A 16,406-nucleotide genomic window follows, 5' to 3' on the forward strand; every position below is an offset into this window, starting at 1 on the left:
ATGAGTGGAGCTAGGCGGAGCGAAATTCATCTGGCGAGGGTCAGGTTAATATAGTAGACCATCTGGCGAGGGTCAGGTTACTATAGTAGACCATCTGGCGAGGGTCAGGTTAATGATGGAGGCACTTCGCGTAAAGAACTGAATGAAGCACAATGGAGTATTATGCACGCTGGATACCTTATTAGGCCAGTCAATCTAGCCCAAAAAGACAAAAAAATTGCAACAGAAATGTCTCATAGTTTTTTATTGGTCCTAATACCCTCCTGAATCATATACTAAAAGTCTACCGCCGTAGATAGATGCTCACCATATATTTTTTCGAGACTAAAGGCCAAAGTTGTGCCAAACACTCTACATCTGTCTCTTGAGTTGTGGTTTTGGGTACGTACTGTCTGTTTACAGATTTCAAAATCAATGACTTGTCTGTTTATAGTGGTTTCTGCTGAAAAAATGTATTCCCTTTCATTATAATCTTTAAAGGGTGTTTTCTCAAAATTAGGTTTCTGTACACTGTGGAGGAGAAATATCCACTTCAGTAACACCAACATAAACTATTCATTACAGATTTCCTCCTATCTATATTTTGTGTTTGATTAGGGAGGAGTTATGTTGATATATTTTCAATAGCCTGATATTTTCTACATTTTATACCAAAACATCTGACTCTAAATAATATTGTATCTCCAATATGGCGACGTCCCTATCTGACGACACGCCGTGCAAACCTAATATAGACCACATTTTAAAAGGTAATGTGAACAGCCAGCCGGATCTGAGCAAAATATCCGAATTGAGCATTAAGACTTGCAGTGTGAACAAATCATGTGAATGAAAAGTTTTTGGGGGAAAACATACTTTTTCCAAAATGTTCCAAACTCTGAATTTGCACAAATTCGGTAGAATGTACCATCTTTGTGTAGGCTACAATTTACTAAATTACAAAAATATTGGGCGAGAGATAGGTCCAAGACCAAATGCAGCAAGTCAAGAGATGTCTCGAGTCCGGATTTGACCAAGTACCTGGTTAAAACACATCCACGACACTAGAGGGCAATGTAGATTTGAACATTCATTTTGACCCAACTGGCGCTATGATGTAAGCCCGTTTACGGGTGTATGTGAGGGACATCTAAACATAAGGTCATGCTGCCAGAATGAGAGAGACCGAAGCTAACTACTGACATGGGTCTTGGAATTGCACCAACATGAATGGTAAAAGCAGCAGAACGATGTCAATGCGATTGATAGCGATAAACAGGTGATGCAATGTTATTTATGATTACTAAGTCATCTCGACGTTCGCCATTTGTAGACAAATGTAATGTAATGAAAGTTGGCCAGTTGATTTCAGGCAGGAAGGAATTGATGCCAGCGCATGGTGCCAATGCAAAAGCGTTGATCAGCCTACTGTACTAACGTAACAGAATTGCCAGACCACCCTGAACTTCGAACCAGTTAACGTCATAGCTTTTCATATGCGTAGCCTACTAAATAGTTATTTTTGACCAGTGCTCTTTGTTAGTGAGTCTGAATGACAAGCGGCACTTTTGTTAGACGCGGTGCTAATCATTGGGCTGCATTTGTGTTTGCATTCACCGAATACCTGTGCACTTACTTGTTTGCAGGAGCAACATCTATCTCTGTTGATTGGACCTAAATATCTACACTGATTGCAGAGCTACTTTCCACTGGCCGCCTTGCTGATGCACAATGATCCGCTACAGCAAATTACAGAAGCAAGTTCTGGCATTGTATCGAGAGTTCATGCGCGCTGGAAGGGACAAACCTGGATTCATTCCTCGGATTCGAGATGAATTCCGAGAGAATGCTCGTATTAAGAAGACCGACGTCATGCACATAGAATACTTATATCGGCGCGGACAACGACAGCTCGAACAGCTCAAAGATGTGAACACCAAACAGCTGGGGTCTTTCTCCGGGAGCAAAGAAAACAGATGATGCCAAGTAAAGGCCAAGTGCTGATATCTGTCATGTATTATCGATAATAGGATTCAGTTCATGTAATAGTTTTCCAGGCCTCATGGATCTCCTCTGGACATCATTGTGTAAGGTCATATATATTGTCAGAAGGCTGTCGAAGCCTGTTGTTTGAGCAGATGGCTCAAAGATCAGAACCTGTTGCGGCACAAGGTTCAATACCTGGATGAACACTGTTGTGAAGGACACTGTCTACATTACTGATTGTGTAATGTATTTAAAAATAAATAATAAAACAAACACTACTTTTCTACACCATTGATAATTTGGGCCTACTGGTTGTAACCATAGACTGTATATATACAGTCTATAGTTGTAACAGTCACAAATCTGGTTAATATTTTATGACCAAAAGATCACATCCACTTGACACAAAACAAATATTGTAAAACAATATAATGTACATAGAGGTAAGTACCTATGAATACATATATATAGCTATTGCACATCCTTGAGTTGAATTATGTAAGGTTCAAATTTGACATAACTACCAGGGGGGAAGTTGAGCAAGCATGGTGAATGCGCTGCAGCCGGCAGGGGGCAGTAGTTCTGTAAGACGGAGAAAAAACCCAAACAGGAAATAAACAGAACGGTGGACATTCTCTGACTACCTTGCTAGCTGAGACGGTGGGCGAGGCTGGTACATTTGTGATTAAATATAGACTAGAAGAAAGCAGTTAGCAGGATATTTAGTGCACAAAGATTATACCATGGCAGCTCCAGGAAATGCTGCGGGCGAGATGACCAATGCCCAGCTAATTCAACAAGTGAGTAACGTTAACTAGCGATAGCAGCGAAGGTTAGCCAGTTAGGCTAATAGAAATATGATTAATTATGATAAAGATATGACTACTCAAATTAATTATATTGGGCTTATATACAAGATATGTATTACCTTGTATTTAATGTAGACACTGTCAACATTATTTATTTATTTTGCGCGAAGCAACGTTAGTGGAAGTTGGACGTCTTGTTAACTAACCTTATTTCCTAATAGGGGATGAACATATTGACTATGTAGTCAAATTGTTGATCAAAAACACCCTTTATTATAATGGATCAATATATGATCCATACGTGATAACATGTGTTTTGACCATCTCATTTGAACAGTTGGCATTGCTGAACTGGCTGAAGTCTGATACTACTCAGAGTAAAGACATACTGACTGCCATCACCCAACTGCAAGTAGGACGGGAGATTTTCAACAGATTGACTGGACAGGGGAAAGTAGAGGCTTACAAGGTGAACGCTATTTTCAGTTTGGTTGACATTTCGAATATCTAGTTACAGTATATAGTGGGTACGTATCAAATTAATTGTTCCATTTCGGTTCGTTTTCTTAGATGAATGGGGTGGGGTAAAAATCAACATGAAATATCCTCCAGCTGCTCATATCAGCCTACTGGCACCAAATGCAGTTAGAACCAAGTTATTCACCGAGCCATTCAGATTTCCAGAGCATCACTCTCCCTCCACCCGCATGTCTAGAGAGCTCTTTATAGTGCATTAAACAGTGAGGGCATTCCATCAGAATAGGCTTTTAACAGGAGGGTTCCAGTGCTCTTAAAGGGACGCTAAGCTAAGACTCCATGCACCTTGTTGTACATGGCTTCAAATCCTTTGTCATGGGCATTTTTCTTTTCAGGTACAGTGCACAGATATTGTGATGTTTCACAGACGACTGTCTTGAGGTTGCAATGTGTGAAGTTGTATCAGAGTAGTTTGAATGTGTCATATCACGACTTACTCTGTGGTTCTCACTCCTGATTGTAAATAACTCCATATGTCTTACAAGACTGCATGGTCCTCCATCTGTCCAGATAAGCGTGACTGACCCCTATAATGCTTCCCCTACAGAAAGAGTGCATTCTGAACCCTATAATGCTTCCCCTACAGAAAGAGTGCATTCTGCAGATTGCGGACTATGTCCAGAAGAATCCAAGCGCCTCCCAGAGGCAGCTGAACACTGAGGTGGAGAAGCAGGTCCTGCTGTTTGCTGCCCGAGTGCAGGCCCTGGACTCTGGGTCCCTCCTCTAAGATCCTCTCTCTCTCTCTCTCTCTCTCTCTCTCTCTCTCTCTCTCTCTCTCTCTCTCTCTCTCTCTCTCTCAATTCAATTCAATTCAATTCAATCCAATTCAATTCAGTGAGCTTTATTGGCATGACTGTGCATTGTACAATATTGGCAAAGCATTAACATCTCTCTCTCTACCTCTACTGTCTCTCTAGCTCTCTCTCTCTTTCTGTCTACCTCTACTCTCTCTCTCTACTCTCTCTCTCTCTCTCTCTCTCTCTCTCTCTCTCTCTCTCTCTTCTCTTTACTGCACCTCTACTCTCTCTAGCTCTCTCTACCTCTTCTCTCTCTCTCTCTCCCCCTCTCTTGCCTTACTGGAGGACAGCAACACAAGGATTTGTCTTTCTCACTTTTTTAACATTTCATAATTTATATTGTTTTCGTACCATTTTAATGAGATCTGATTTATGGTGTAATTTTGCATCTTGTTTTTATCTTTTTGTAATATAGTTATTGATTTGAAACTATGATACTGGTGTTTTCTTTCAAGCCCGTATTAGATATCAAATATGTAAACAAAAACAACAACAATAATAATATTGTAAATAAATAACACTGTTATACTTCAGCTTCTGTTTTCAATATTTATAGCTCTTCATTGTGAAAGAGTTTGAGCACCTGTTGGGGGTTTGATGCAGCTGAATGTTAAAGGCCCTCAATGTCATTAGTTAGGGAAAGTTAGGCATCTTGTTCGCCAATCTGCAAGGGTCTGGGCAAAAATAATATAAACAATTATCATTATGAATCTATCCCAACCATTAGTTTTGAGTAAAAGTGACTCCAAGTCCATAAAACAAAAATCCATAACAAATACATTTTAAACCAATTCAGGAAGTTTTGTTTTGTAATTGTTCAATAAAACCACTTGTTATGGATTTTTTATGGACTTGGAGTCATTTTTACTCAAAACTAATGGCTGGGATAGATTCAGCATGATAATTGTTTTCATTATTTTTGCCCAGACCCTCTGGGCACCCCAAACATGATGGGCTCTCCAGGTGTTTCACCGAGGATTTGGCCGTGGTTAAATTGGGAGGTGTTACTAGACACCTATAGGAACACAGAGTAAAAAAAAAAGCAATTGGTAAGTAATATTTTTGCAGATTGGTGAAAAAAAAGCCTAACTTTACCTAACTACATATAAAAGATTGTGCAAGGTTTGTAACGTTTTGATATAATCAGGGTATTGGTAAGTAGTTCTACACTGATATGGTTGAGGTGCTCTAGTAGTCTTTTCTAAGATTGTTTTATTTCAGAATGTCACAGATAAGCAGGTGAAACATAAGATGGCCATCAAATGAGACATGAGATTTCCTGAACAATGCGTATGAAGATGAGGCCGAGAGAGGCAGCTCCCGCGCGCCCTGGCCAGCATGCAGATGAGCAGAGAGCACCTGCGAGGGTCTCATTATCATGCAGATTCATGCCGTCCCTTGATGACTTGAAAGATGAAGGCCTATTTGGCCCAGACTCTGCTGATGAGCTGTTGTCAGCTTTATAAAAAAAGTACCTCTTGCCTAGTTGTTAAACATGCTGCTGTTTTTTATAGAAAGAATATTTCCAGACAGAAACATAACAGCCGAGGGGCAGGGCAATGGGCAGTGCTGCTTTGATGCACCGGCTCCTTGTGAGGGAGCACCTGGCTCTGCCCCTGACCATGCACTGGGCAGCACACACACACACACGTGAGGGAGCACCTGGCTCTACCCCTGACCACGCGCTCAATGGCGCTGGACTCAGGCTGACCCGTAGAGCCAGAGTGCCCGTGATGAAAGTCAAATTGGGGAGGGTCAGAGGGGGCAAAGCACACCCACCTGTTTGATCTGGGCAGCACACACACACACAGGTGACAAAAAACACAGACACACAGCACACAGGTGACAAAGCACAACTATAGCGTGACGAGGGGAAACACAGAAACCCTCTGCTCTGAGTGTGTGTGTGTGTGTGTGAAGACAGCAAGTGCACACAGAGGCAACCCTGTTGTTCCACACGTCTCTATTGATGAGGCAGCGGCTACTGATTACAGGTCTGAAGAGCTGGAAACTGCATTCCCAAAATGTAGAATAATTGCAGCAATCAGTCATACGCTCCCTCTTGCACATTCTCTCTCTCACACACACATATGATCTCTCTCTCACACACACACATGATCTCTCACACACACATACACACACAATCTCTCTCTATCACACACACATACACATTCTTCCTCTCACACACACATGATCTCTCACAAACACACACACAATCTTTCTCTATCACACACACATACACATTCTCCCTCTCACACACACATGATCTCTCTCACACACACACAATCTCTCTCACACACACATATACACATTCTCTCTCTCTCACACACACACAGTATCTCTCTCTCACACACACATACACATTCTCTCTCTCACACACACACACAGTATCTCTCTCACACACACATACACATTCTTTCTCTCTCACACACACACACATACTCTGTCTTTCCCTCTCTCTGTCACACACATCCTCTCTCTCTCTCTCTCACATCCATTCACACATACTCTTTCTCTCTTACAACCCCCAACCCATTTTTTCACCCCTTTCTCCTCCTGTTGTTCTCTTTCTTTCCCTCTCTCCCCCTCTTCTCTCATTCTCTCTCCCCCCCCTCTCTTGTTCTCTCTTCCCCTCTCCTCTCTTGTTCTTTCTTTTCCCCTCTCTCCCCCTCTTCTCTCATTCTCTCTCCCCCTCTCCTCTCTTGTTCTCTCTCCTCTCCTCTCTTGTTCTCTCTCTCCCCCTCCTCCTCCACTTGCGCGGGTCATTCTCTGTGTCCTGGTGGTGGGCAGTCTTGCTAGCAACTCCGTCTCATTTGACTTCTGAAGCAGCGATCTCATAACATGCCTGTTGCTGTGGCTGGTCAGCCTCTGCTTAGTGGAGGACAGTCTGTCTGTCTGTGGACTGGATACACCATCTTCGATGAAACAAAAAACCTAATCTAATAATCAGATACCTACCTAATAATAATATCTAATAATCAGCTAGAGAGTGGAATACAGTTGAAGACGGGTAAGTTTATTCACATCATACATGAATTTCAGATCTGGGCTTGTTTAATGTATACCTAACAATGAGAAATTCAAAGTTTAGAATATTAATTTGTCCTTATATATGAATATATTTATATATATATATATATATATATATATATTTATATTTTTATGCCTGTATTTATATTTATCATTATCTGTATTTTATCCATAAAGTAGTTAAAGTTGAACTATTATGTGGTTTATGTTTTCAACATTCAACATTCATATGAAAACATTTATTATGTTTTCATATTATTTTCTATATGTGTATAATTCTTCCTGTTTGTGGTAGTTGCATAACAAAGCCAACGGTGCCAAGGCTATCATTAGTCATGTCATTTATGTTTAAATGTTTTCACTTCTTGATATAAATATTTTTGTGAGGTTTCAACATGTTTTATTGACTTGTTGTCATGGATGCACCATGCAGGATTCCATCATCATGTTCTGTTGACATGTTGTCATGGATGTGCCATGCAGGATTCCATCAGCTCTGATTGCCTTTGTTTTTGCTGAATGCTTTGATTATTGCAGAGTTTTAAAGAAGAGTGTTGAAGAAGAGTTTTAACGAAGAGTGTTGGAGAAGAGTGGCTTTATGTTGTGCGCTGTTATCTGGAGATGGATGTTCTCTTCGGTTGCACCTTTGTGCCGGGGAAGCCTGGAGTGTCTCTGGAAACTCATAGCACTCCTGATTAACTTGTGACCACATCATTAATAAGGATACACAGTCTAATGATACACAGTCTAATGATCCAGCTGTGTGAACGGCCTTCCTAGCAACAGCATCCCTTTGCATGGGAAGCATTTCACCTGATTCATATGTATATATGTGTTTGTATAATGATTTTTTATTTAATGTGTTGTGCTTTCGTGCAAGATTACGCTGTGTAAACGGCAACATTGTATTGCAGCTCATCTCTTAGTGAACGTAACTCATCTCCCTACACCCCTGTGGATCCACCTGTTTCCATTTCCTGTCCTGTGTGTTGTGAGCGGTCATCTCGATGGTGGGCAGCCCTGCGTGCTCTGCTTCGTGCTCAGCTCTGCGTCGCAGTGCCCCTGGACGCTTGACCTCCCTCTGTGAGCGGTTCGGCCATGGTGCGGAAGCGGCCGAGGGCCAGTAGGGGCGGCCGCTGCCCAGTGGCCATGAACGAGGACAACGCGCGCTTCGGCCTGCTGGCGGCGCTCATCCTGGGCTACCTGCTGTGCGGCGCGGCCGTCTTCTCGGCGCTGGAGCGTCCGTCTGAGCTGCAGGCTCACCAGCGCTGGCAGGAGCAGCTGGACGACTTCACCGGTCGGCATGGCGTGGGCCTAGACGCCCTGCGCGGCCTGCTACGGCGGTACGAGGAGGCCAACATGGCGGGCATCCGTGTGGACGCCCTGCGGCCGCGATGGGACTTCTCCGGGGCCTTCTACTTCGTGGGAACCGTGGTCTCCACTATCGGTCAGTTGGAGCTCATAACACACTAGTACACAACTGCCTTCCCTCATAACACACTAGTACACAACTGCCTTCCCTCATAACACACTAGGGTCATAGGTTAGAGGTCACTAGGTTAGAGGTCACAGGTTAGGGGTCACAGATCTAAGTTAAGTTGAGTTACTTTATTTGTCCTCTGCATTTAACTTATCCAGGGCTAGTGTACACACACACACACACTAGGAGCAGTGAGCTCACACACACACACACACACACTAGGAGCAGTGAGCTTAGTATATGTTGTGAACACACACACACACACACACACACTAGGAGCAGTGAGCTCACACACACACACACACACACACACACTAGGAGCAGTGAGCTCACACACACACTAGGAGCAGTGAGCTCAGTATATGTTGTGAACACACACACACACTAGGAGCAGTGAGCTCAGTTCAGTATATGTTGTGAACACACACACACACACACACAGTGGGGTGTAGTACGAATCTCGATTAGTGGGTTAGCGAGGTATGTTGCGCTCAAAGCCAGGCTATGCTGTGACACGAAAGTGGATCTGTTTTAGTGTCGCTATATCACCATGGTATCTTATGCTGTCAACCAAACCTGGTCGGGAGGAGGTTATGTGCTAAGGTATAGCTCAAATCGTGTAATCTACCACCCGCTGACCAATCAATTGTCTTAAAAACGAAGTTATCTCACGTGTAGGATTCTGTCACATATCTCACAGGTGGAGCTCCGCCTCTACTAACATTTTGGATCTCGAATGCGCTTTAATAGTGCTGTGCGTGCAAATATCCCACTATGGACGTGCATACCATACAACAACTGATGACAATTGATTTATTTGATGTTATAGGTTAGACACAAAAATGACCGCTGTGTAGATTAAGCTATCGCCATGAATGCGAAGTAATAGTTTTAAAATAGAGGCGTCTTGTCGCCTCCACGCTTCCACGATTGGCAATGTCATCCCAACACTGAGAACGCGCACAGATCTGAGCTGAAAGCCTAGTTTGACAAATATATCACATAACTGCAATCGTAGTATCACTTAACACAGCGGTCCCCAACCACCGGGCCGCAGGACATTCCTAACCGGGCCGTAGCCTACGACATGAGTTTAAAAAAAAAATGCATGCAAACTAAACTAAATTTAATTCGCAATAATGTCAATGCTTTTACATGGCATAGGCCTATATGCAGTTGTTTGATTGCACGATGTTTGCATTTTGCAAGGTCTATTTTCTTCTACGCCTGTCTGTCCCGCTTCAACATCTCTTTACATATTGCCTTCAGCGCCAAGCGAGCCTCAGGTGAGCTCACTTCACTTGATCAGTTCTTGGCTTAACGGTAGTGTCACACGGTTAGCTAAACTGCTAGAATGAGCAACAAAAACAAGCATCTTTAGCAGGTCACTGGCCAGAGTGTTTGAGTTGCGAGCCGCTGCAGAGATTTCTTACAGAAAAAACTCACCGTTAGCTGCATATTTTAGTGATGAGGGCTGGGTGTCAAAACTCGCTACCTGTGTGACATATTCGGGTTGCTTAATGACCTCAACCTGTCACTCCAGGGGAGAATGACGACTGTCTTTAAACTGGCAGATAAAGTCGCTGCATTTAAAGCCAAGCTTGATTTGTGGGTACGACGAGTGGATCGGGGTGTATTTGATATGTTCCAAACAGTGGTGGCGGTTTTGGGAGAGACTGAGACAGGGCCCTTTCTCTCGCAGCTGGTGCGCGATCACCTTGTTGCGCTTTCAAATGAGTTTGAGCGTTACTTGCCATTCTCCAAAGATCCACGGCAAACCAATGAGTGGGTCCGCAACCCATTTGTCAATATCCCTGGAGCAGTGAGCTCAGTATATGTTGTGAACACACACACACACACACACACACACACACACACACACACACACACACACACTAGGAGCAGTGAGCTCAGTATATGTTGTGAACACACACACACACACTAGGAGCAGTGAGCTCAGTATATGTTGTGAACACACACACACACACACACACACTAGGAGCAGTGAGCTCAGTATATGTTGTGAACACACACACACACACACACACTAGGAGCAGTGAGCTCAGTATATGTTGTGAACACACACACACACACACACACACACACTAGAGCAGTGAGCTCAGTATATGTTGCAGAACACACACACACACACTAGGAGCAGTGAGCTCAGTATATGTTGTGAACACACACACACACTAGGAGCAGTGAGCTCAGTATATGTTGTGAACACACACACACACACACTAGGAGCAGTGAGCTCAGTATATGTTGTGAACACACACACACACACACACACACACACACTAGGAGCAGTGAGCTCAGTATATGTTGTGAACACACACACACACACTAGGAGCAGTGAGCTCCAGTATATGCCAGAACACACACACACACACACACACACACACACACACACACACACACACACACTAGGAGCAGTGAGCTCAGTATATGTTGTGAACACACACACACACACACACACACACACACACACACTAGGAGCAGTGAGCTCAGTATATGTTGTGAACACACACACACACACACACACAGAGCAGTGAGCTCAGTATATGTTGTGAACACACACACACACACACACACACACACACACACACACACACACACACACTAGGAGCAGTGAGCTCAGTATATGTTGTGAATAGAAAGCTCCCACTGCAGCATTGTGCCTCATTCTCCAGCCGTTCTTACGGAGAAATGTCTTAATCTTAAAACCCACTTACGCAGTTTTTACAAAGATTATGGTATTCACCAATGTGTTCTTGTTCTTAGGGAGGAACAGAATCTACGAACACTGAAGAGCACTCTTACGTACATTTGAGAACTGTCTTGTTTGTGCAAAATCAATGGTTATGGCATTTTCATCATATCTGCAGGTGTAAAATATAATAGAATTTAAATGACAACTATATATTTTAAAATGTATGATATTTTTGAATACAAATATTATAATTATTTTTTAAGAAAATAAATTCCACTATATTACAAAGCATTAGGGTATTTTAAAATAAATAAACAAAACAAATTTTCTCACTTTTTATACCGTATTTTCTGGACTATAAGTCGCACCAGTCAAAAAATGTGTCATGAAGAGGAAAAAAACATATATATATATATATAAATATATATAAATACATATATGTTGCACCTGAGTCACAGGACCAGCCAAACTATGAAAAAAAGTGCGACTTATAATCCGGAAAATACGGTACTAACTACTAAATATGAGTGAATGAATTTACTGTTCAATTCCTGCAACAGTGCTTTCACTTTAAAGCATGTGTCATACGGTAATCAAATTGTCTTGCTCAATTAGTGTATAATATACGGTAGAAATGAAAGCTGGTGCCTCAGCCTCAATCTGTGTGCAGTATCATGCCCTGTTATAGGGATTGACAGGGTGTTTACCTACTCTATGCTAATTAAGAACAGTTGGCACACCCTGTCAACTTCAGGAGAAATGGGATTGAGCATGATAAGAATGAAACTGTGAACGATTCTGAGATTTAAGAACACCTTTGTGAATCTGCTGAAGAGTTTCGTAGGACCTAAGAACACAGTTAAGAAAATACTTAGGAAGATAGTTCTCAAATGTGCGTAAGAGTGCTCTTGAGTGTTCATAGATTCTGTTCTTACTTAAGAACAAGAAAACATTGGTGAATGCCTGAATCTTTGTAAAAACTGCATAAGTGGGTATTAAGAGCAAACTTCTTCATAAGAACAGTTGGTGAATGAGGCCCAATGTCCTTAAATCTGACCTGATTTTGCTGCTGTTTCTCCAGGTTAATCTGTGGTTGAGCTAAATTTGCTGCTGTTTCTCCAGGTTAATCTGTGGTTAATCTGCTGTTTCTCGCAGGTTTTGGGATGACGACCCCGGCCACCATCGGGGGAAAGATCTTCCTGATCTTCTACGGGCTGATCGGTTGCGCGGCCACCATCTTGTTCTTCAACCTTTTCCTGGAGCGCATCATCACCATGCTGGCCTACATCATGCGCTGGTGCCACGAGCGGCAGCTGCAGCGGTCAGGCGTGGGCGGCGTGGGCGGCGAGGACCAGCGGAGTCAGGACGACAGCCTGGAGGGCTGGAAGCCGTCCGTCTACTACGTGATGCTGATCCTGGCCGTGGCGGCTCTGCTGATCGCCTGCAGCGCGTCGGCGCTCTACGCCAGCACTGAGGACTGGGGCTACTTCGACTCGCTCTACTTCTGCTTCGTGGCCTTCAGCACCATCGGCTTCGGCGACCTGGTGAGCAGCCAGCGGGAGCGCTACGCGGCGCAGGAGGCCTATCGCCTCGGCAACTGCCTCTTCATCCTCATGGGCGTGTGCTGCATCTACTCGCTCTTCAACGTCCTCTCCATCGTCATCAAGCAGACGCTCAACTGGATCCTGGCCAAGCTGGACTGCCAGCGGGCGGCAGCGTGCCCGTGCCAGCGGGGGGGTCAGCAGGCGTGCGGACGGAGGTGGGTGAGGTGGCGCGGCTGCTGCTGCCCCTGTGTGCCCTGTCTGTCCTCAGAGCGCCGCGCTGCGCACCCTCTGACCGGCCGTGGCAGGTCCAGAGCCCACAAGCGCAACGCGGTGCAGCCGGCCACTCCGACGCGCGACGCCGCGGGCAAGCAGCACTACACCAACGCCTCGGTGGAGACGGTGTGCGACAGCGAGACGGATGGTGGCCAGGGGCCCGAGGCTGGACACTTGGCTGGCCGCCGGCTCTCCGGAGAGATGATCTCGGTCAACGACTTCATGGCGTCCAACAAGGTGTCGCTGGCCATCCTGCAGAAGCAGCTGTGTGAGACGGCGCACGGAAACCCGCGCCAGAGCCACGCGCGCTGCAACGGCTTCTCTGGGGGAGTCGGAGCCTTCGCCATCATGAACAACCGGCTGCAGGAGACCAGCGTCGACAGGTGACCAACAGGACGTCCGCCAGCCAGCAGGAAACAGGTCTCACGTGAGAAGAAACATCATTCTTAAAAAATCCAAGAAAACCTCTTGGAGTATTCCTGAAATTCTATTTTTATATGTCTGATAACAGCTTCACAGTCTTAAGGCTGATTAGATTGCTTTTAACGTTTGACCGAAGGCTCTTGCTTCATTGTACATGTAAATTACGCATCATTCACTTGGTGTCTGAGATGTGTACGTCTGTTGTAAGGGAGCGGATGATTCAGAGATGTAAACGGCGTGTCTGAGTTGAGATAAAAGGAGACAGAACAGTCGCTGCGCTGATGATGGCGTTCTGAGAGGCCCGTTCAGCTCCTGAAGTGATTGGCTGCTGCGGTAGGCAATCAGAGCGCTCGGAGAGAGAGATCCTCAGGCCACTCTTCAGCATCGCCATGACGCAGAGTGATTTACAAGAGCAGCCGACACAAAGCCGCCGAGACCCTCAGAGACTCTCAGTGGGGAGAAATACACTCTGAACAGCATCAGGGGTCAGCAGCCTCTCGGCTGTTTGCCCCTCATGTGTCCATCCTCCAACACAGCAAAACAAAGCTAGTATACAACACTGGACTAACGTCTATTAAGTCTATCAAACCAAACCACTCTTTTTCCTTAGTAGTAGTCGTAAGCAATCTTAGCAAGCACATATAATGAGTAAGGATTAATGTAATTCATAATTAAGTCTTAGTAAGGCTACATGGTACTCTGCTTGCAATAGTAAGTCCCTGACTTCAACACACACAACACACTTACATCATCACTGTCATCACTTCACATACATACAGCACACTGCTTGCTACAGTAAGCCTCCTCTACATACTTGCTGCACACTGCCCCCACACACACAGCACATTGTCTTCAGGATCTTCTCCAACACACATCCTTCACATACTTACAGCACACTGCCCCCACTCTACCCACCTACACACTACACACACACACACACACACACAGTCACTGCTCCACTCCCCCCGCCCACACACACATCTTTTCACTGTCATCACTCACATACATTACATACAGTACTCCTGCTTGCAATAGTAAGTCCCTGCCCCTTCTACATACACAGCACATTATTTCATCAGGAAGCTCCAACACACATCCCCAACATACTTACAGCACACTGCCCCCAATACACAGCACATTGTCTCATGAGGAAGCTTCTCCAACACACATATTGCACACTGCCCTCCCCCACATACACAGCACACTATCCCATCTCCCCCTGTCATCCCCCAACACACACACCAAGACCCCTGGCAGTTGTTAGCCCCTTGAGCCGTGGATCTGCCCAAGGTTTCTTCCTTGGTAAGGAGTTTTTCCTTGCCCCCTGTTGCTCTTGGGTGCTCCTTTGTTGGTGCCCCCACCCAATCCCAATTCTTCCCCACCTTTTTATGCAGCCCTTGCCATTAAGCCCCCCCCCCCATTAATGCACAAATAGGCTGACACCAGACATAATTTCACTGCATTTCTAACTTCCAGTAACTATATGAATGTGACATTAAACTTCCTTGTATCCTTGTATCCTTGTATAATTATTTCTATACCTCAAAACAGGAGAATACTGGAAAATGGACTTAGTAGAATGATTAATCCATAAAAAATAAATATTGTAGAGGAAAGGTGTGCACAATGGTATGGCACCGACTTGCACTTGATGTGATGGCAACTTGTATTGTCACTTATCACCCGGAGAAAAGAAATACTCTTTTCTGATTGGCTGGTGGGGTGGCTATTAATTCTGAATAACAGGACACTGTTCCATATCAATGCTTATGAATGGTAACTATAACAACCATAGTAGGACGACGGTTGCAGCGCTCTAGAATCTTTGGTTGCAGGCTTCACAACAATGGAATCAAATGTAAACAAGCTCACTGTCCATGCTATCGCTGTTATAGGGCCAACGAAAGTTGTACAACAGTGAGCTTCTTTTTAAACGGAACCGCGTGTTTCCTTTGCTTTACAGTGGCAACCGGGTGATAAGCGGGATAACGCTATATCGCTGCGCGTCGGGGAGTTTTTTGCCCCTCGCCCTCGTCCATTAATTCCGTATAACAGGACACCTCGGCGGCCGTTATCCCTTACATACTAATGGCAAAACAGTGTTATTAACAGAGTTAGAGAAATCATGGATACTAGTAGTGGAATGTAAATCTTTAAAGGAAGTGCATTCATATAACCACCTCAGAGTACAAACAAAGGAAGAAAGCAATCTTGTTATGCCATTTCACTTTTATGATTCCTAAATCACCAACTTTGATGAATGCCATCTTAATACATGATGTGTACAATACAGGGAACATCATATGTCACACTTCATAGCAATATTAGTTATTATGGCTGATGTTTAAGGTAATGACTCTTAACCAATATATGTTAGGATAACTTCATAGAGATCATTAAGGCTGCAGAACTACACTTCATGCAAACCAAGAGAACATGAAATGTGGTCTGAAGTAAAGTTTCAGCATTAGGAAGAACTGCATTTGGATCCAGTAAAGTTTCACCGTTAGGAAGAACTGCATTTGGATCCAGTAAAATTTCAGCGTTAGGAAGAACTGCATTTGGATCCAGTAAAATTTCAGCGTTAGGGAGAACTGCATTTGGATCCAGTATCGTTCCACCATTAGGGAGAACTGCATTTGGATACAGTATCGTTTCACCGAACTATATTTCGGTGAACTGCAGAACTGCATTTGGATCCAATGCACAATAGCTGGTTGGAAGCCTTGTACTGAGAAAAGTACGAACATTGGACAAAGGCCAGACTAGCATTATGGGTGGTAACTCTTACCGGATAGTCTTACCACCTGCCAGAGACTTTAGTTGTTGAAA

At 44.2% G+C, this 16,406-nt stretch overlaps 2 protein-coding genes across 7 annotated transcripts; both read left to right on the forward strand.

Annotated features, from left to right (window-relative positions):
- The first annotated feature begins 1,108 nt into the window (after nt 1-1,108).
- Nucleotides 1,109-4,641, forward strand: LOC125309841. 3 transcript variants are annotated; one of them, XR_007196196.1, is made up of 4 exons: nt 1,109-1,212; nt 1,626-2,765; nt 3,112-3,243; nt 3,898-4,641. XR_007196196.1 is itself a non-coding variant. In XM_048266969.1 (4 exons), exons 1-3 carry the CDS (start codon nt 2,709-2,711, stop codon nt 4,036-4,038), a joined length of 330 nt encoding a protein of 109 aa, XP_048122926.1. In that variant the 5' UTR covers nt 2,560-2,708; the 3' UTR covers nt 4,039-4,069; nt 4,118-4,641. The 3 variants fall into 3 exon arrangements, 1 of the variants encoding a protein (XP_048122926.1); XR_007196195.1 differs by having other exon boundaries at nt 1,117-1,258; XM_048266969.1 differs by lacking the exon at nt 1,109-1,212 and having other exon boundaries at nt 2,560-2,765; nt 3,898-4,069; nt 4,118-4,641.
- A 2,994-nt stretch (nt 4,642-7,635) lies between these two features.
- On the forward strand, nt 7,636-14,222 carry kcnk12l (potassium channel, subfamily K, member 12 like). 4 transcript variants are annotated; one of them, XM_048237333.1, is made up of 3 exons: nt 7,636-8,585; nt 12,490-13,578; nt 13,783-14,222. In XM_048237333.1, the coding sequence occupies exons 1-2, from the start codon at nt 8,237-8,239 to the stop codon at nt 13,536-13,538; spliced, it is 1,398 nt and encodes a 465-aa protein (XP_048093290.1). In that variant the 5' UTR covers nt 7,636-8,236; the 3' UTR covers nt 13,539-13,578; nt 13,783-14,222. The 4 variants fall into 4 exon arrangements, with proteins under 4 accessions (XP_048093290.1, XP_048093291.1, XP_048093288.1 ...); XM_048237334.1 differs by having other exon boundaries at nt 12,490-13,571; XM_048237331.1 differs by having other exon boundaries at nt 12,490-13,534.
- The last annotated feature ends 2,184 nt before the right edge of the window (nt 14,223-16,406 follow it).

The sequence above is a fragment of the Alosa alosa genome, chromosome 2 (assembly GCF_017589495.1).
Source record: "Alosa alosa isolate M-15738 ecotype Scorff River chromosome 2, AALO_Geno_1.1, whole genome shotgun sequence".
NCBI classification, from domain to species: domain Eukaryota; kingdom Metazoa; phylum Chordata; class Actinopteri; order Clupeiformes; family Clupeidae; genus Alosa; species Alosa alosa.